Source organism: Anneissia japonica, unplaced genomic scaffold (assembly GCF_011630105.1).
Source record: "Anneissia japonica isolate Jap-2015-1 unplaced genomic scaffold, ASM1163010v1 scaffold287748_len1686314_cov196, whole genome shotgun sequence".
Taxonomy (NCBI): Eukaryota; Metazoa; Echinodermata; class Crinoidea; order Comatulida; family Comatulidae; genus Anneissia; species Anneissia japonica.
In genome coordinates this window covers 61,010-82,467 of record NW_022727190.1, presented here as the reverse complement: position 1 = coordinate 82,467, position 21,458 = coordinate 61,010, and the positions used below count along the sequence as shown (strand labels likewise).

At 34.9% G+C, this 21,458-nt stretch overlaps 4 protein-coding genes across 6 annotated transcripts in view; 2 read left to right on the top strand and 2 right to left on the bottom strand.

Annotated features, from left to right (window-relative positions):
- Window positions 1-1,238: 1,238 nt before the first annotated feature.
- On the top strand, window positions 1,239-7,900 carry LOC117113588 (acetyl-CoA acetyltransferase, cytosolic-like). Of its 2 annotated transcripts, none has more exons than XM_033256973.1 (8): window positions 1,239-1,399; window positions 2,797-3,113; window positions 3,754-3,871; window positions 4,089-4,232; window positions 4,685-4,807; window positions 5,222-5,376; window positions 6,339-6,449; window positions 6,977-7,900. In XM_033256973.1, the coding sequence occupies exons 1-8, from the start codon at window positions 1,354-1,356 to the stop codon at window positions 7,145-7,147; spliced, it is 1,185 nt and encodes a 394-aa protein (XP_033112864.1). In that variant the 5' UTR covers window positions 1,239-1,353; the 3' UTR covers window positions 7,148-7,900. The 2 variants fall into 2 exon arrangements, with proteins under 2 accessions (XP_033112864.1, XP_033112865.1); XM_033256974.1 differs by having other exon boundaries at window positions 1,274-1,410.
- Window positions 7,714-9,490, bottom strand: LOC117113589 (histone deacetylase complex subunit SAP18-like). The gene is made up of 3 exons (XM_033256975.1): window positions 9,293-9,490; window positions 8,861-8,967; window positions 7,714-8,677 (listed from the first exon to the last, which is right to left on the bottom strand). Exons 1-3 carry the CDS (start codon window positions 9,473-9,475, stop codon window positions 8,380-8,382), a joined length of 588 nt encoding a protein of 195 aa, XP_033112866.1. The 5' UTR covers window positions 9,476-9,490; the 3' UTR covers window positions 7,714-8,379.
- Window positions 9,491-10,474: 984 nt separating this feature from the next.
- Window positions 10,475-20,085, bottom strand: LOC117113595 (ADP-ribosylation factor-like protein 6). The gene is made up of 6 exons (XM_033256986.1): window positions 19,951-20,085; window positions 18,032-18,263; window positions 16,785-16,915; window positions 15,713-15,807; window positions 14,695-14,880; window positions 10,475-13,828 (listed from the first exon to the last, which is right to left on the bottom strand). Exons 2-6 carry the CDS (start codon window positions 18,152-18,154, stop codon window positions 13,803-13,805), a joined length of 561 nt encoding a protein of 186 aa, XP_033112877.1. The 5' UTR covers window positions 18,155-18,263; window positions 19,951-20,085; the 3' UTR covers window positions 10,475-13,802.
- A 233-nt stretch (window positions 20,086-20,318) lies between these two features.
- LOC117113590 (dimethyladenosine transferase 1, mitochondrial-like) overlaps window positions 20,319-21,458 on the top strand; it is a 6,508-nt gene continuing 5,368 nt past the window's right edge. Inside the window, exon 1 of one of the 2 annotated variants that reach the window (XM_033256977.1) lies at window positions 20,319-20,436. The gene's annotated coding sequence lies outside the window, so the exon portion shown is untranslated. Of the gene's footprint in view, window positions 20,513-21,458 lie in introns of both variants that reach the window. The other variant, XM_033256976.1, reaches the window with a different exon arrangement.

Below are 21,458 nucleotides of genomic sequence, written 5' to 3'. Positions count from 1 at the left end.
AAAGACAGTATATATATATATATATATATATATATATATCCTTAATTACTAAAAGGAAAAATAAAGTGAAGATGAAAAGGAAATTAACACCAGGAAATATTTACTTAAATGAACCGCACCTACGTAAATAGTTTATCTACATAAATAAACCACATTATTATATCATGATGCAGATATGCAATGAATAAAACATTATATAGTACTATCCTACAGTAACTTCATAATTTAACGATTTTACAAGGGATAAAAATTATAACAATAGTAAGGCCTGTGACATAATAATAATAATAATAATAATAATAATAATAATAATAATAATAATAATAATAATAATAATAAAATAGTAGTAATAATGATGTAATTAATGATACTAAAATATGAGTAAATATAATAACAGGGTTAGACTTAATTTGTAGCCCATGCCCTTTTTAATTAAGATTTACAGAATTCATCAAATATTGTGTGCGCTATAATTAAAAGTTTTAAAAGCATAGGTATGATCTCAGTACAGTGTGTGGATAGGCCATATTAGTTTCGATATTGTTATCATTATTACAATACATGAGAGCAAAAACATAGAAAGCATAATCTGAATGATGATACATTCGTTATGTTTATCACAGTAAATATGCGGTTATGGAAATGATATTCTAAAATAAATTAAGTATTAAATGAATGAATGAATGTTAGCTTTGTGTGACTTGAAGCCCTAATACCATGCTAGGCACACTAGTCATTGGTAGCCAAATACCGGAAAAACTTAATCTCGAGAAGAAGCCCATCTCGAATTAAAGGCCCCGGTTAGTTTGCCTCAAAAGGAAGCCATTCGGCTTTTTTTTCACGACAGCATGGGCTTTTTTCCGACATAGTACAGTACATACACTCAGCTGTATGCATTTTAAAGCAACAAAATAAATTAAAAATACGCTTGGATTCTATAGTAGTTTAAGTGATTTAATACCGGTTAAACTCCATGATACAGATTGATGTTACAGTGGCCCTTATTGTTTTATAGTAGTAATTCCCAAAATCATTCATTGCTTCCTAAATTCAATTCTAAACAAATCAAAACGAGGGCCATATATATATTTTTACGCAAACAAATAGTGGTATTTGCATGAAAAACCGAGAAAGGCCTGTTATTATGCGTTGCTGCCACGCCTCCAACCAGCCTCCTTTCCCGACCAATTAGAAACAAGAAAAGTTAGGTCATTTTATCAGTAGAGAGGTCGGCATATACCACACGGCGCGGCACACGGCAGCTGAAACGCCGCGCAGTACCCAGCTAGGCAGGCAAAAGACTAATTCAGACCTAGGCCTAGATACCTAATATTACCAGGTCTTTCAGTCATCATGAGCGAGCAGGTTGTAATAGTTTCAGCAGTACGAACACCAATAGGTATGCTATAGGTTAGTTTCGATTTTTTTATATTTAAACAGTGATTTGTTCGTCGTTTGAACCAGGGTATGTTTAAGCCACCTGAACATGAAACGGATAATCTTCGTCCACCCGACTTCGCCATCACCACCACCAGCAGTGCAGCCTGCCCATTGAGCCTAACAAGTCAGTAGCCCTACTTTGTCTACCTACATTTTATGGCCGCCCATTTTATTTACATTAGATACCTTTATAATGAGTTGCTGCAGCCTTGTAGGGTAAGTTGTGTGGGGCACCTGCCTGGGCCCTGGTATTTATTTGCACGCTGTATCGATGACGTTGCAAACAGACACCCGATTGTTGTGAACCCATCAGGTGGCGGTGCGCAGCAGACGGAGTGAGACGATGGGAGATCGATGGGCAGGGATGCTGAGCTCTTCTACATCCCGACAAAGAGAAAACTATCTTCTAGAGGAAGAACAACTTTCCAACCCGTTTGCTGACATTGATTAAACGATTTATCAGGCCAGCATCATATTGTGTAATTACATATTTATCCTACATTTTAATGCAAAATGTATCAGTTTGAATATGAAAAGAATAAGTGATTACTGTACCATCATTTTTATCCGAGCTTAGATGCTGGTACAGTAGAGACAATACCAGGGCCTATTCTATGATAATAATATTGAGCATATTATGCAGGTATATAATAATGTAACTACAGGAATGAAAATCATAAGATTTGCATCCAAAATATTTTTTGTTTAACATTTGCAGCTTTTTAAAATATTACTTATGCAAATTACATTTCAAAACCTTTGTTCTCATCATATAATTTTCATAACTATTAGATATAAGCTAGGTATTCTTCTTGACTTTATAGCAGTGGCATATCTAAAAGTCTTGAAATAGGGGGATGATAGGGGTGTGATGGTGGAGTGCAGGGACTCGATGATTAAGTGAGGGGGAGTTAGGTTGCAAAATAAGGCGATATGAGGTAATTTTAACTACTTGAGCGTGAGGTGGGGAGGGGGACTGAGCAGTGGTGGCGCCAGAGGGGGAGGGGCCTATAGCAGGGACTGAGGTGGCACAAATCCCCACACACCCCTAGATATGCCATTGCTTTGTAGAATTAAACTTTTATGCCTACAGACTGGGAACGTCCTCATGAGGCATGAGTTCTAAGAACTGTAGTGCCTAATTTTTCTAGCGGACTGTAGCGAACAGCTCAAACTAATAATAAATGACATCATCCACCCCTTCCCTGACCTCAGATCAACCAAACCATCATTTTATTGATTTGTTTTGTACTTTTGCATTTGTATGATGAGGTGCCTTTGTTTGTGCAAATAACATTTTTTTTTTAAAATATAAATTTTTTCATGGCCTCACACCCATTTTTACTTCATTCCCAGGTAACCTGAATGGAGCCCTTTCAAGTTTAGCTGGACACAAGATTGGCAGTATTGCAATCAAAGATGCTCTAAGAAAGGCTGCAGTCCGAGAAGATGAAGTTTCTGAGGTTATCATGGGCCAAGTGTTGACAGGCGGTCAAGGACAGAACCCAGCCCGTCAAGCAAGCAAAGGGGCAGGGCTGCCAGATGGTGTACCAGCATGTGGGGTCAGCATGGTGTGTGGTTCTGGCTTAAGGGCTGTTGTCCTAGGTGTGCAGGCTATTTGTTGCAACGATGCTGAAATTGTTGTTGCTGGCGGGCAGGAGAGTATGAGCCAGGTAAACGATATTCATCCAAAAACATTTCCCATGATCATTAAGCTAAAATATGTTTAAAAAAATCATATTTTTTACTAAAAATCCCTTTTCTGAGACCTCATGAGTAGAGGTATTAATAGGTTTGATCAAGAACAGGGGCACATCCAACATGTTTGGCAGGGAGCGCAAAACGCCAAAGTGTTTATTGAAAGGTCCAGCGAATACGCCCCCTGAAAGCTCTGGTGTTTTAGACATATTACTTTAATCTACATGATTTCACTCTTGGTAGAGGTTTTTTTGGTTGGTACCGGAGAGCGAGGGCTTATTTCTCTGCCCACTGGAGAAATATATTCTGTGGTTTTGAACCTGAGAATTTGCAACAAGTTAACCACCAAGTGACAGGTCCTTGATATTGACATTTGGTTCTGTGGTGATGTTGGTGATAAATCCATGTGAGCTGCATAAGGTGCAGTAGATAGAAGTTGTACCAAGGAGATATTATACCTCCTTGGTTGTAACTACAAATACAACTTGTTAGTACAGTAAGCTTGAAAAGGCATTCATTTTGCTATAGTTTACTAATGACAGAGTAATGTCAAGGAACAAATCAAATGATATTTTGTGAATAACTAAATTTTAGTAATATTTTGTTACATTCTAGGCTATGCATGCTGTTCATATGAGGAACGGTACCAAGTTTGGTGATGTTGCCTTAAAAGACACTCTTCTAAGTGATGGGTTGATTGATGCCTTCCACACTTACCACATGGGAATAACAGGTATAGTGGCTACTAAATAAAATAATAATAATGATAATAATAGCACATTACTCCCCCTCACAACTCACTCGTGCTCTCGTCGGGTGAAATCAGCTTTTTATTAGGGACACCAGCCCACCATCAGGGACATCAGACCTCCCGTCAGGCAAGTCCTGGCCCCACCACTGTTCTTACTATTGTATATCATTTTAGCATTCTTTTCTCAACTTTTTTCCAGCTGAGAACGTTGCTCAGAAGTGGAATATCAGTCGGCAGGAACAGGATCAGTTTGCCCTAAACTCACAACTGAAGGCTGAAACAGCTCAGAACAGTGGCTATTTCAATGAGGAGATCACAAAGGTCACGATAAGCTCAAGGAAAGGTTGGTAAACAGTGCCCCCTCTGTCTAATTAACTGTTCCTTGTGCAAATATGCAGTTCAGTTTTGTTCCTCCCACTGATGCCAGTGGGCCCTCAATTATCAAATTATTTTTTGTACATTTGTACATTCATGTAACAATCAGCCAAATTAATGGGGACATAATATATCTGCCAATCACAGAATACAGATCAGGTTTTTATTTACATTAAGAAATAACAAGAATGAATGCATGCTCCCCCAGTACTAACATTGTCACTAAAGTTATTCTAATGACAAAGTGTAAACTTCACACAAAACGTTTCTAAAGGGTATGGCTATCAAGCTTCAAAGATTTGACAATGAATTTTTAGAATTGTTCTTAATATTTATTAATAATTAATAAATTTTTTGTGCATTTTTTGATGGAGATTTTGAAGAGATAGTTAATGTTTATGCATTTTAAAATATTTTAAGGTGATATTGAAGTAAGTAAAGATGAATTCCCAAGACCAGGTTGTACTCTAGAGGGCTTTAGTAAATTGAAACCAGCATTTGTGAAGGACGGTTCAGGTACAGTCACAGCTGGCAACGCCTCAGGTAAATAGCCAACAAGAATATTTATATTGTTACCAGCTTCAACAGGGTGATAATGCTCATTGTTCTATAATAATTTAAATTCAGCAACTGCATCGCTGTCCCCTACTGTATGTCCCCCTGCTTTTAAATTCTGGTTTGTCCTTGAGACAAACTAAATATGAAGTATTTACACAGGTTGCATCACTCTGAAAGAATAATTAAAATGTATAAAATTTAAGTACTACTGAAACTAGATTGACATTTGGACTTCTAAGTTAGGGGAATGTGCTATCGTTATGATAATTAGACAAGTCTTGAAACTATGAAAACCTTTAACATTTTACTCAACCTAAATATGTATTTTGATGGGCACCTCTTAGCACCATTGCACAACACTGAATTTTTGATAATACCATAAATACAATTGATTGACAGGCATCAACGATGGAGCAGCTGTGGTCGTAATGATGTCTGAAAGAGCCGCAGAGAAGCGAGGTCATAGGGTGCTAGCACGTGTGGTATCCTGGGCACAGGCAGGTGTTGACCCATCCATCATGGGTACTGGACCAATTCCAGCAATACAAAAAGCAGTAAGACAATTTGACCAACATTTATTCTTAGAGTTTTTGCAGTTTAAGGTGGGATTGTTGTTTAACAAGTCCTAATAAAAACCTAAACAATACAGATTTTAGAGTATACAGTATCTAAAAATAATAATAATATGTTAGACTTATATAGCGCTTAATGCCCACAGGTGCCTCTAAGCACTTCACATTATTACCCCAGGTCATTGGATCAAGCACATATGGAACTCACACTCAACTCCCCGGGGGAGAATTCAATAATGTTGCAGCACTAATAAGTGCATTTTGTGTTTGAACCTACCAAACACCCACTTGTACTCCTGGGTGGAGAGAGACAACCGTAGGTAAAGTGCCTTGCCTAAGAACACTGTGAAATGCACAGTGAGGGATTGAACCTCTGACCTCAAGGTTGAGAAGCGGAACAGCAACTGCTGCGCCAAATGCTCCTACAAACTCCTACATCCTATTTATGTTCATCCAATTCGTAGTTTGAACTGCACATGCCCATATCCAAGGTCAGTCGACATAAACTTATGTTGTGTGTATGTTTGTTTATGTCGATTGATTTTGATACAGGGATGCAGAGTTCAAATTACAAATTGGCTTATTGGTGAGACATCATGTTACATATGTATCCCATACATCGTCATATAACCTTTGGAGTCATAAGGGACACAACTGATGACATCACACATCACATCAATATCTGATCTTTCCTTTCATGTTAGACTGAATGGTAAGGCATTTTTTCATAAAATTGCTAAACTGTTACAAGGTTTTCATTGCAATTGCTACACTTCGTCACTGTTCCTGATACAATCAGGAATGGTCCATGATTCTACCCACCTATCAGCATCGATGAAAGTTGTCAGCATTGGCATGTAGTGATTTATAGCAACCAGACTTTAAATAAATGAAGTTTACAAAGATTTTCTCTGAATAATTTGATATATCTCTCTGATTAATAGGTAAGCAAGGCAGGTTGGGATCTTGATTCTGTTGATCTGTTTGAATTAAATGAAGCTTTTGCTGCTCAATCAATTGCTGTCATCCGTGATCTTTCGTTGGATCCTATAAAGGTGAGAATGTGTGCCAGGCTTTGCTTAAGTATATTATGAGTATGCAGAGGTAGGATGTGTTTGTAGGTGCATACATTCATCATCTATGAGATACCTTGTTGGTGTAGATTGGGTCTGTAATCGCATTTTTTCTAAGGTTCAAACTCCCCCCCTGTTAATCCATATTATACATGCGGGAATGCTTCAGCTTCAGAGGGGTCCTTTTCTTTCTGGACACCATCAAGGTGCAAATATGCCCCTGGACCTCTGGCTATTTTAGATAACCCCCTTTAAGGGATTAGGAGCATGTAGATCCATCTATTCAAGATGTGTTTAGGATGTCAACTATTTCTGGTTGACATTCCCGAAGTTATTATTATTTACTATTTAATATGTAGCCAAATGGCATACACATATATTCACAATACACACATAAAGCACAACAGTAGGCCTAGAATTGGAGAAAACAAAGTAAGCATATGTCTGTTGCAACAGTTAATCTCTAATCATGCCTATAAACCATTTTATTTTATTTCGTTGCATTTCAGGTTAATATATGCGGCGGTGCAATAGCCCTAGGACACCCGATTGGGGCGTCGGGAGCTCGTATTCTTGTTACACTTGTGCATCAAATGAAGAGGACCAATAAGAAGCGGGGCATAGCAGCATTGTGTATTGGTGGGGGCATGGGTATTGCCATGTGTGTGGAGGCACTTTGAATACCCCTCTATATTTAGACATACATTATTTATTTAAATATTAATAAACCAACAAAAACAGTTATTTTAATCTGTCTCATTGGAATTGCTATTTTCATACTTGAGCGAAATATTTTTTTAATCTGAATTTTGAGGGTTTCTTTATTCATCAGATCCACAAAATAGTCAAGCATCATGGAAAATAAATATATGTTCATCTACAGTATTTACTTTAATTTTAGGATTTTTATTAAATTAATGACAATGGGGATGCAAGGATGAACTTGGTGTTCTTGTGTTATCCTTCGAATGGACATTGGCTATGGTGTTTTTTTAAGTACAGTACTCGTTATTAATATCACTTTATTTTGTATAAAACAATAAGGGAAAATATACAATCTTAGATCATGGCCCAGAAGGGGCACATGCAAGGAGAAACAAATTATAATTACAAAGCAATACCATTAGCGGAGTGGCAATTTATGGGTTAGTTTGCTGACCGTATGAGGACCAATGTAACATCTGCTATATAAATTATAGATTAAAAATTGATGACAATACAAACAATGAAAGGACAGTACAATAGCTTAAAATTGTAAAAATGTTTATTCCACTCAAAATTACATACAACAAATTCAAAAACTAGACAAATGATGCACATGATTAATTTTAGTGTGAGGGTTAAAGCAATAATATGGACAGTTGATTAAGAAATGAAAGTCAACATTTGTCGGCCTAGATAAGAATCACAAAATAAAGGTCTGTTTACTACTAGTTGATTTTATTTGTCTTCTTTCTATAAAAATTTGTAATTGTTTATCCTGTTAAATGGATGATTAGGTGTGCTGAAATCTTGCCTTCAATGGGTACAAATCTTACAGAGAGAAACATTACAGTACTTGGCTTTTACAGTATACTTCAGCAATATATTTGTTCAATTGCATAACTCTTATAAAAACATACCAAGTGCTAAACAAAGGGAGATGGAAATAAATAACTCTCAAAATCACACAATGCCTGCTATGACTGGCAAAAGCAGCTATTAATCTGTTGTTGGCATTTCTTGAGCAAATTTTTTTTATTAAATCAACAAGCCAAATAAATCCTTTGTAGTGCTTTTGTACCTTTTCATTAGACCCTTATGTAAATTTGGAATGGTAATTTTGAAGGCAAGATGAGGTAAAACCCAGACTTAGGAGTATCTATTGCTTTGATTAGCATTCTAGGTTAACCTTTTATACATCTTTTTCAGTTCATCGCCCCCATTGATCACGCCTGGGTGGTCCTCCACCACCACCAACACCCCCTCTTGGAGGCGTACTGACAGCAATATCAATATAATCTCCAATTACAAAGTTCTTTTGAGCAAGGGTGTAATTATCATCTGGCCCCTTGCGTCCAGAGCATGTGACACCGATCTCTCGTAACCGATAGACTGGACGCCTGGTGTCTGGTGAAACAATGGCAAAATCAAAGTATGTCCCTCTTTTGCGTGCCTCTGGGTTGACTTCTTTTACCAAGCTGGAGAGTTCTTTCAATGTGGCATCCATCCTAGACAAAATAAAGTCTTTGGTTATGAAGTTCCTGAAGTAACTGTAAATCTTTATTATGTTAAAGTGGACTAAATAAAGACTTCTGGATTGTTTAATGTTTGTGATAATACTGTATGGTTAGGATTACATGGTATTGTAAAAAGAAAATATGGATATGGATTGCAATTTAGTCTTTACTTACCATGTGTAAATTTGAAGTTCATTTGATGGCACTAAACCTCTGCTAAAATCATCCACCCGATGATGACGACCACTGTTACAGAAAACACGTAACAATAAAGGACAGCACTAAAAAAAAAAGCGGTAAAACAACGTCTTTATAACAACTCCAAATATTTAAGCTTAGTTATAGCAACTCCCTGGTTATAGTACGCTCGATGGTGTAGGAGCGGTTTCGCCGTGAACAAGTCATTCCGCTTGATCAATGACAAGTCGAGGCATTGTCCACAGGACAAGTCGAGGCATTCACACCGCGGTTGTAGGCAGCCGTGCCATGGATGGGCTAGGCTAGGCTAGAGTAAGTGGGCCTAGGCCTAGCCAACATTTACCAAGTAATTAGCTAAACTTCAGCACTAACACAAGATCAGTATGTAAATATAAATCAAAGCAGTACCTTTTCACGATCAACTGGTTTGTCAGCAGGTCTTTCGACCTCTGTAACACGAGATTCAACAAGAGACATTTTGTTCCCCGATCGGATAACTCGCAGACGTGACCAACGCGTTAGAAACACAAAACGCCCTCTGCCGTTGCAAAGTGGTTTATCTCTCTGATCCTCTCTCCTCTCTGAGTTCATATAGCTCCCTGCTGTAAGACCGCCATGCAGATGTAGTTCAGTACTGTACTGTAATCCTTGAAAGTACAGTTCTGTTTTCGTCTACTGTATGTGAAAATTAAAATTTTCATTACAGTATTTATTCATCCTATGTCTTGGATGTACGAATAGAGAAATGACGTATGTAAATATGTGTATGGATTAAAACAGGGAGTTGTTATAGTGATTAAAATTCAATATAAAAGCAGGGGTGGAAAGGGGAGGGAGATAAATTACTGACCACCACGTGGGAGGGCTGGCAGCAAGAAAAAATATGCCAAAGTCAAAATTAAGGAGTAGGATTATTATATTACAGTAGGGATAGTTTATTAAAATTATTAAATAGTACGATCAGATGAACATCCAAATGATAATTATCATTATTGAAGAATGTTCATCTAATTTACAATAATACAAGCCTCCTACTCCAACTTCCCGAGTGCTCAGGATTGAACTTGTGTAGATTATTAAAATTAAAGTAAGAATACATTTGGAATGGGAAAATATCCCCCTTTTTCAATAAACTACTACCGATAGGTAGTACAGTAATTAATAGATTTTGCATGACCCCATTTGGCTGGTAATCAATTTTTTAAATTGAATTTTGAGAGGTTTTTCAGATTTTTCTACAAACGGTACGCCTATATTTTTAATAATATTTTAGCCTCGATCCTCCCACCACTCCCGGTCGGGGAGCAAAAAAACAAATCTTAAAGACGACGGGAAAAAAATTACTCTATTGTATTTTCACATATAGGCCCCCCCCCCCCCATTAGTTACCCTAAAATCGATTAAATAAGGCTTTGAAACCCTTAAATCCTCATATTTTTTTGGGGGGGGGGGGAGGATTTCCCTCGGCCCGGAACATTTTCGAAAAGTTACGCCCGACCATACTTAAACTGTTGCAGGATATTTCCGCCACCCCGGTCGCGCAAATCATGGCGCCCACGCCAGTCCTCAAAAACAATATAAGAGTCTAAATTCTGTTTTGTTTCTGTTTATTCAAACTACTTTTCATTCTGATAAATGATAATACTCCTACATCATGGTTTCAAAAACTTGGTTACTAGCTGTACAAGGTGTTAAGAAATTTCTGTACTGCAGATCAGAATGTTGTGTACACCAGTGGTGGTTCAAGAAATGTGCTGGCCGGGGCCCTACATGTCTGACCGGGGATTCAAGCCTCAGTCAGGGTAACGGGAAAAAAAATCTCTGGTAGGATTCACAAATTCTTATGGCTGTGCTTTTAGACCACAATATTAGGGATTTTGCAATGAAAATAATGTTGATATATTAGGCAGATTATTTCATTTAGTCTGATGACCTCGTCGTGGTGTCGGCCGACTGGGCTCCAGCACCCCTCACCAACCAGTCACTGGTGTACACACGGTTCATAAATCAGCAGAGTGCTTAATCAAGGTGATTTTGATGCCTAGTTTAAAAAACTGAAGCCCAGGCGACACAACATTAAAATGATTTACTGTAGTTTGCTTCAGTATAATAATGCCTCTTGCCAGATTTCTCTCAACCTAACTGAAGGACTCTATACCCCTCTTTTCATATTTTGTTATCTTTTCAAAATAAATGAATCTTCACAGCAAATTTAATCATTTAAAAAATACTGTAAATCAACTTATCAAAAATATCAGTCTTCAACATGACTTTAAACATCTTATAAAGGCATGTTATTCATCAGTAAACCTGCAATTCTCTGATTGGCTATTGATAAATAATTCATTCATTGGAATAGCCATCTCGTAAGTTGGCCAATCAGAGAAGCTCTATCACGCGAAAATATACACAATGTAATATAAAATAAGGAGAAACTATATGAACTATAAACATATAATAATATCAATATCATTTATACAATATAATTTTAAAAAATTACATAGATACTGGGTTTACTATAAGTAAATAATTAAACCATCTGGAATTGTGCCCGCAAGGATAAATTTATAAACACTTATTTATTCAGCAAGGTGATATAAACATTAAAATACAGCTTAATAATAACAATAACAATAATAATAATAATAATAATAACAATAATAATAATAATAATAATAATAATAATAATAATAATAAAAGTGTCGATACTATGTTGAATATCTTAAACATATTACCAAATTACAGTTCAGACCAATCTAAGATCATGATTAACATAAGATCATTAACTGCCCGTCGTAAAACAGGAAAAATCAAGATATTAAGTACTATCTCAAGCCAAACAGTTGTAGGAGCTTAGGGCCTAGGCAAGATCGTCAGCAATGTACGAAACAAATATTAAAAACGAGCTGAAATCTCGTTATCATAAGGATTTAAACCTCATTGTCTCAAGGTGATTATTTATCAACAAAATCAATTTTGTTTTTAACATCATTAGATATGACACATGGACAATAGCTGTGTGGCTGAGGTTCACTACTTTTTCTTGTGACTCAGGGGGGTGGGGGAGTGAATGCCACTGAATCTATGTATAAACATTCAGGCAAGTTCAGATTTGGAGATAAGCCAGGCTTGAGTTAAGCCCGGCTCAACGTTAAGCCCGGCTTAGCTTTGCCGGGCGTTCAGACTAGCGGGATTAGCCAGGCGCGAGAATTAGCATAATGAACTGTAACCAAGAAACGAGTTTGGAAACATTGGGCTCGAAACGTACGCTCGCTCACAGCGTACGTAATTGAATGCTGATTGGTCATTTTTTTACTGGAAGTCAATGCAAGACCCCCCCCGTAGCGATTAAAGTTATTCATCAGTAAATCTGCAATTCTCTGATTGGCTATTGATAAATAATTCATTCTTTGGAATAGCCATCTCGTAAATTGGCCAATCAGAGAAGATTTATCACGCCAAAATATACACAATGTATTATAAAATACAAGACCCCCCGCAGCGATTAAAGCCCGGCTTAGAAAAGTTAAACACGGTGGCACGCCAGGCCTAGTTACTATAGGAACACAGCCCGGCTTGAGATAGCCACCTAGTCCAGACTGGCATGTGGATAAACCCAGTGAGTTGAGCCGGGTTTATCCACCTGGTCTGAACTAGGCCTTCGTGAATTTAAAGAGTTATTACCTATTACTTTTTCTTTATTCAGTTTTTAAAATATCTTAATATAGTCCATATTATTGCAAATTTAAGATTTATGCATATTAAGTACATTTTTAGAAATTAATTGTAAAAAACAATCTTCATAAATCATGAAATCTCTACTGCTTTAAAATTTCTTAGTAACACCAATTTGATCGTTGAATTATATTACTGCATTCTTTAAGGGTACATCAACATGTTCTTATCTACAACCTTCTTGAAAAAATATACTAATTCATTATTCATATTCGAATTACAGGTCTCCCTGTACTTAAAAACCACTTTTCTGTGGCCCTAGATGAACATATATCTTTTATTTTTCTAATTAAAGACTAAAGCTTTTCAAGACCATCAAACTTCATTCCCAAAAATAATCTTTTAATAGACTTTTAAATTAGTCACCAAAACAAAAAGGTTATAGTGGGTATAGCATCAAAACAAACTGCTAGACGGCAGTTTTTTTGCACAATAACAAGCTCCGCTCGAATAAATTTCGACAGTTCTAAAACTCCTCAAACATATATATTTCTAAATTTATCGTCAAAATAACCTATCAAAAAGCCTTGGTAAATATTTAATAAACATCAGAATTTTGACCTGTTAGATTTGGAACAGAGTGAAACAAACTGATGGAAAATTTGAACATGTTTGTATAGCCTAGTTGCATGAACACAAGCCTAGCCCTAGACATACAAATGTTCTTCTGACTCATTGGCCATCGTAGTCAAAAGAAACATCTTTTTCTACAATTCAGCAATTTAAGTTTGTCCAATAGTTTTAATATTTCATACAGAAATTGCAAAATTATTATGACAGTATTTACGCTCAATGTGTACCTCTAAATCAACAGAGATCGCCTTAGAGCTGGATGTGGCGAGTCCCGCGAGTGGCCTAGGGCTTCTAGAAGCTCTCAAAACACTTAATATTTTAAGTCTGAATGGAAATGTAAATCAAATGAACCTTAGACCGTTAAATCTATGAATCATTCAAAATGTATACGCTGTTATAAATCTCCACAAATAAGTTAAATGAAGGAGCATCAATTAAAAACAAATTATGAGTTTTGTTGTTATGTAGTGTGAGATGTACAAGAAATAAAAAGCTTATAATATATTGTGGAATTATTCTGTCATGTGTAACCACACCAAATGTGTACAGTACTTGGCTTTAGATAATGTCTGGAATGATCCATTATTTTCAAGAGCTATTGCTTGCACGTTCACCGCCGTTGAGTTCCAAGTTGATCTGGAGAAAAAAAAAACCCATTAGTTGAGTATCTGTATTGTACTGTCATACTATTAAGAATTTACAAAGTGTAGTGGACCAATCTACACTCTCGAGTTCTATGATAAAATCTATACAAAATTTCCCAGATACAAGAAGGGGGAGAGAGCTGCAAATTTAAGTTTGAGAGTGCCCTTTCCGGCCATGTAGAGGTGCTATAGGCATACAATTTTGTATCTTAACCCCAACTACATGTGGGCTGAGATACTTTAGACCCTCCATCTGTAAAATTCCCTCCCCAGGCCCTTCTATTTCAAATTCCTGGATCCGCCACTGATACTTCTCTTAAACAGTTGTAGTTCCCTCCCTAGGCCCCTCTATTTCTAATTCCTGGATCCACTACTGATACCTCTCTTAAACAGTTTTAGTTTAGCCAGCCAAATCCTTAAAACAAATTTCACAACAAATATCAATGCACAGTATGTGAAAATTTCGTCACTCACATCACGAACTAACACAATCAAAATAGATTGTGTTAGTTCGTGAAATCACAAAACGAACGTCAAAACGAGCGTGTATTGTTTGTTAAGCGGATTTTGTATTCTTTACCACGCAAAAAGTCCTTAACAACAGCAGCGCGTATTTTGAAGCATTTTCTTGATTTCACAAACTAACACAATCTACTTTGATTGTGTTAAGTCGTGATGTGAGCGACGATTTGAAAACATTAATTAAAGACTAGTAATACTCTGTCCACACTATCAAATTTTATGTGTCATGCCTAAATATGTCATGATGACACCACATCCTGACCATATATAGGCACATCATGACTATATATGGGCATACAACAGTTTTTGATAATATGGACTGAGCTTTAGATTTACCTGTTAACCACTGGATCCCTTCATGAAGCCCCTCGCCAGTCAATGCATTACTGGCACAGATATGCCACGGCTTATCCTTAATCTTATCCAGATCCAATATATTGGAGCATTTCACGGAAGAAACCGCATCACGCTGGTCCATCTTGTTTGCGAAGAACAGCACCGGGATGCAACGTGATGAGATAGCTACAAAAAAATACAAAAATTGCAGGCAGACAATCCAATGTGACAATTGCCACTAAGTTTATAAATTAATATTTAATATTATTACAAGGCTTAGGGTGTGGATGTGTTTTTTGTCGTGAAAAAAAACAAAACAAAACAAAACAAAACTCTGGTCACACAGGATTTGAGTCCAGGACACAAAAATCTTTAACCGTCAAGTTACATCTCCATTTGCTCTTGTTAGTTTATGCTTTGGTAAATCATAGCATAACTAGGATTGAAAAGTTACAAAATATGAATGAGATTCTTGTTGATATTTTGTTGTTTTTGTAGATCTGGTCTATGACTAGAGAAACAAGCATTACACATTTGAAGACTACTACTACATAAATGACAACCACACATTGTTCTAGCTGGGAACATGGGACAAACAAATTATAGTACCAAAGGCATATAACATTAAGCCTTTATAAAATACTTTCTTGATTATAAAAAGTTAATATTGCCAGTTTCTGATTATGATATTTTTTATCTGATAAATTATTCAAGAGATATCACATTTTTTTTTATTTTATTGAATATTTTATGAGCAACTGTTAATGGTTGTCATGTAAAATAATTAATTTCTATAGAAACAGTACACCATGAATGAATATTTATGAGTAAATACATTGTATTCAATCAAACAATTTGATTACCTCTCCCTTGAAAATCATTCATTTCAACAACAAACAGGATGAGGAATTAATTTAAATAATTTAAAAGAAAATGAATTCAACGAATAAAGCTAGATATCTTAATGGCCCCTGCTAGTACGTTCATGATCAAAGATGGCTTTCATGGTAATGCTAACCTTGATGGCTTAAGAGTATCTCAAGCTCCTCTTTTGCTACCACCATTCTAAGTTTATCACTGCTATCTACTACAAATATGATGGCCTGAGCATCTCTGAAAAATAAGGAAAAATTAATTAAATATTTGAAAAAAACAAAACCTAATGAAACAGTAACTTGCAAATTATTTGATTTATAAGAAAACTGATACAGTGGGATGAAACAAAATATGGCACAAACTGAAAGAGATTAAATCACAAGATCACTTAATGATAATAGGTGAAATTAATATTTATAAAAAAAAAATAATAATAAAATAAAATTTAAAAAATATAAACACATAAAAGAATTTAAACACCATACATGTACTCTTACTAGTCATTATACAGTAATACCATTATATTTGTATGTATACAATTCTATTTACAGTAGTTGTAAAATTGTATAGTTGTTATATAAATTCTATATAACAACTATACACATTATACTATATATTACAATTTGTGACTGTTAATTTATGACTTTCATAAGAAGAGATTTTGTATAATAACTTTTGTTTTCAGTGCAATTTAATACTGAGTAACTTACTCTAAATTTATGGAAAAACTAATTCATAATTTGTAATTCATAATGAGATGGAAGTCAACGAAGGGGAAATTAACACTGTATACCACAATGAAGTACTTAATCTAAACTAGCAAATGTAGCACATGCAACAAAAGGCAAATGCAGACAGTAGTATAACACAATAAATTTTAAAAAAATTATAACAAATAGAGATTGATTATCTGCAAGATATGGTAAGGTAAATTGAGAATGAAATAAATGGCAGATACTCTCTAAATTTAGTTTATTATCAAGTGAATTTCGTAGAATTTGAATTGAGGACCTGGGATTTGAAGGCCATACAGCTAATAAATTTCTCTTTAAAATTAAATGCAACACAAGCAATAGGAATTTCATTTGTACCATACTAGGTACGCTGGTCCCTGTAGCCGAATATTCTAACAAAGAATGGCTAATTAATAATAATATTAATTACACGCAAGAAGTAGTTTTATTGGATTTTTATCTACTGTATGTTCATCTTACTTGTAGTAATGTTCCCACAGATTTCTGTACTTGCCCTGCCCAGACATGTCAAATACCGTAAAGTTAACTGACAACGAGCGGAACTTCTCAACAGTAAATCCTATTGTAGGGACTATGTCTTCAGCTTGAGCCTGTACAAAGAAGAATTTCGGGATTAATACTATAGGCTCTCAACCACAACTACACAGGATATATTGTACTGTCATGATACATTAACAGCGTGAACTCAAGATAAGGTTATACATGATCGACTGGTATATTTTGAGTCATTCCCACCATTATGATTACTCCTCAATCAACATAAAAACAGGTCCGTAACCAGGGATTTAAAGGTTTGGCCAACCTCTGTTTTCAAGCAAACCCACTTTGATAAACCACACCACCTTCCAACTTGCAGTGAATACTACAGCAGCAGAGACTTGACTACTGTATGTCTCCCTTCACACCTTCTACCTCAGATTGAGTGTTGTTTCAATTTCAAACAATGACACATCAAAATCAAGATCAGCGGCGGATCCAGAATTTTTAAATAGAGCGGGGCCTTGGGAGGGACTTTTGCAGATGGAGGGTCTAGACCACTTTAGCCTGACCATGTTGGGACTGAGGTGAAAATGTATGATTATGACACATCTAGATGGCCGGAATGGCACTTTCAGGCATAAATTTGAATAAAGTTTTCTTTTTTCTCCATTTTAAAAATAATTTGGCAGCCCCACCCATTTGAATCCGCCACCGAAGATGATGAAATTTACATGCTAGAATGCTTCAGCTCTAGCAGCTTCACCTCTGATCATCATTGTACCTTTTTACCTGCCAACTACCATGGTGCGAAGGTAATATATAATGTAACTTAATAATTTTAATGGCTTCTTCAATTGAATCCAATTTTAATTGCTTCATCAGCTAACTAGGGAGCATTCGATTGCATCAGCGACGGTAGGGCGTAGAACGTAATGACGTCACTAAATGTCATATGCGCATGCGAGAACATTAAGCTCTCCTCGTCGCATGGATTCTAGGATGCATTTGGCCAAATCTATGTATGCAGAGAACGTAGGACGAATGGCAGTACAGTCACTCATGAGTGATTCCATTCTAGCGATGCGTCGTTAAACGAATCAAATGCTTCCTATTATCTATCAGCTACAGTATTATCTGCCAAAATTAACAACAAATTTGTTTAATACAATATATAAAGGGGTAATTTATGCCTAACTATAAGGCCTGCATTCTTGTAGAGTACTTACATCCTTTGGTTTCAACTGGTTGATGATGGTTGTTTTGCCACTGTTGTCAAGACCAATGCATAACACCTGTGCTTGTTTTTTGTTAGAACCAAACAGATTTGAAAAGAAATCAAATATACCCATATCCAATAAAGGCAAGGCTTTCACTTCCTGACTGGTATGAGAGGAAAGCTGGACTCAAAAAGACCTTCAGCTCTGTTTCCAAGGTGTGACCAAATTTCTGTGCTGTAGCCTATAGATATATGAAAATCACAAACTTGTTGAACCGATGGTTTGGATTGAACTTGAACTACAAAATGGGCAGATGGAGGATTAAAATATAATATTTTTAATGGGTATTTCTTGGATCAATTTTTAAAATATTTTTTGTTATTATCTCCTTTTTAATTTTGTTTTATTTTACTTTTTATTGTATTGATGTTGTTTATTTTTTAATGTCTGGGTTATTTATTCTATTTTTATATATAATTATCAAATACTACATATTTCCTCATTTTGTTATGTATGATGACTGTACATTATCTTTCATATCTTTTAATCCACACTATTTATGTTGTATTTGACAATTGTACTAGAAATTAATTTTACCTTTTATTCTATGATGATTGTAAATTAACTATTTATGAATACCAATACCATACTTTTTAAAATTTTAAGATTGTACATGAATTTTTATATTATAATCCTTTTAATGTATAATAATAATATTAAATATTTTTTATTTTAATTATAAATTACATTCCTTCTTTTCTTTAATTTTTGACGAATGTACAGGATTACTATAATTATCATAATTATACATAAACATGTATAATTTACTCTTCAGATATTGGTTTAATTTTCTTAGTATGACAAACTGTGCAGTTTTTATTTAAATTTGTTCCCTTGTTTTTGTTTTATTGTTGGGTCATTCCGTCTCAAATCTGCCAGAAATTAAAAATTTCCAATGTAACCCTCTTGGATTTTCCTTTAAAAAATTCTATCTAACTATACATTGATGCCAAAAGAAAGAATCCAAAATTTCAGCTTCAATTTTCAAGTGGTTTTTAAGTTATGACCTTTTGAAATTTAGGTATCACATCCCCTTTTTTATTTTGGTATATGGTTCTTTAACTTTGTACGATTTTTACAAAGCTGTATCTTATTTGGCCCCTCTTTTAAGAAATACCATTCACATTTGGGTAGCATATTAGAATGTTATACTGTATGCCCCCAAAAATCCCCGAAGCATTGTGCAAAATAAATTTTACTGTATGTTTTTGGAGGGCCTTATCTTATCATTCTTAAAGTAAGTAGGTTAAAATTCAACATGTGATAAATATGCACATACTAATACATACTCATTATGAAATTTATACAAGTCAACACCATCATTCTACATAGAACAGAACTCTGGTGTGTGAACTGATTTTAGAAAAATAGATACTTTTCTCAGATTTTAATGTAAACAATAAAATAAAAAAAGGAAGAAAGAATGTACAGCTGTATTCTGGATATCACGTCAAGTTCAAGTGACAAATATTGCCTAAAAACTATTAAAAACACTTATTAAAAAAAAGACAATAATATAATTTAATCACAATTTAAACATTTATTAATTTGTTTTGTGTTGTGCTGGAGAATTCAACAATATTAATTTGTGTCCCTAAATTAATTAATTGATGATGATGAAGCTAGATGAGAAAGCCTACCTGCTTCTTTCAATAAATGAAGGGACTATTATTATTCCTGGCTAGGCCTACTATTCTATGCCCTATCCTAGGCCTAGTTAAGTCCTCACCTCGCTAGCCCCGGCCCTACTGTAGAAAAGGCTGTGTAAGCTATTTCCAGAAGGTAGGCCTGGTGGTGGTGTTGGCCTAGCCTAGGCTCTAGTCTAATGTACGATACGTAAACAAGTGTATCGATCAATGAAACATTACCTGAGATGAGCTAATATATCAACAACACTCTCGTGTTTCACACTACCTAAGAAAGAGCAAAATTGTAGAAAGCACAAAATCCGTCAGTCAGCGATAATCAAACGAAAAGTTATTATTCCCAGCGTTCATAGCAACTAACATTTGACATTTTTTAATCAACCAAATCTGTTTTCACATATATTTTATATAATAAATAATTCCTAATAAATAAATATAAATATCATTATTAAATAACTGTTATTTTACTTATATTATTCTTATTATTTAAGTAATATAAATTGTTGTTTCTATCCATTCCAAAATCGACACAACAAATTATATTTTAGAATAATGTCAAACGTCATGTTTACTAATTTTAATTTTTTTTACACATGTGCGGTGGAACTCAAGCGTTTAGGCCTAGTTGGTACAAGTACAAGTCGTCATGCTCGAACTGAGTTACCTGAAAGTTTACGGCTCCGTGATGTTACTATATGTCTCCAAACAGTAAGACTTTTGTGGTAGACCTAACTGTTTTAATGACTGCAAGATATATTTCAATCGAGCTGTATAAAATTAAAAAGTAACAATCCATTTACAATATAGATTTTTTTTAAATCTAGGCGAAAATTAGTCTCTAGACTCTAGCTAGGTAGGTCTATGCACTGGTGGGCAATTGAATTCGATCCAACTCGGCCACAAGTCAACTCGGCCATAGTCAACTCGGTCACAAGTTAACTCGGCCACAAGTCAACTCGGCCACAAGTCAACTCGGCCACAAAAAGTTCGGCTACAGTCAACTCGGCCACAAGTCAACTCGGCCACAAGTCATCTCGGCCACAAATCAACTCGCGGCCACAAGTCAACTCGGCCACAAGTCATTTACTGGTACTATATTGTACTAATTGTTATTATTATTGCTGTTATTGTTGTCATAGTTTTAATATTAATTATTAGTCTTAGCATTAACATTATATATTGTTCAATTTTTGCTGATATTATTATTACAGTACCATATAAATAATTAATAATTTTCGATTTTTTATTATTATTATTCATATTATTATTATTATTATTTACTAGTCTTAGTATTATAATTTTAATAATATTAATTTAAAAAGTTGTTGTTATTGGCGTTTTATTAGTATTTTTCTCATATTATTATTATTAATATTATTGTTGTTGTTGTTGTTGTCACCTTTATTATCGATATTATTACCCTATTATTACTAAGTAGGCCTAGTATCATAAGTATCATTATTATTATTACTACTAATTAGTATTACTATTATTATAAAAATAAACATTATCTTTAATTTATTATTGTTGTATTATTGCTATTATCACCTTCAATATCGTTATTATCACTAATAATTTATTAAATTTGATATTTAAATATCGTTATTATTACCATACTAGTATTATTACTATTTGTTAAAATAAATATTACTATTAATGTTGTTGTTATTATCACCTTTATTATCGTCATAATGACTAATTAGTATTATTAATGTAAATATTACTAATTT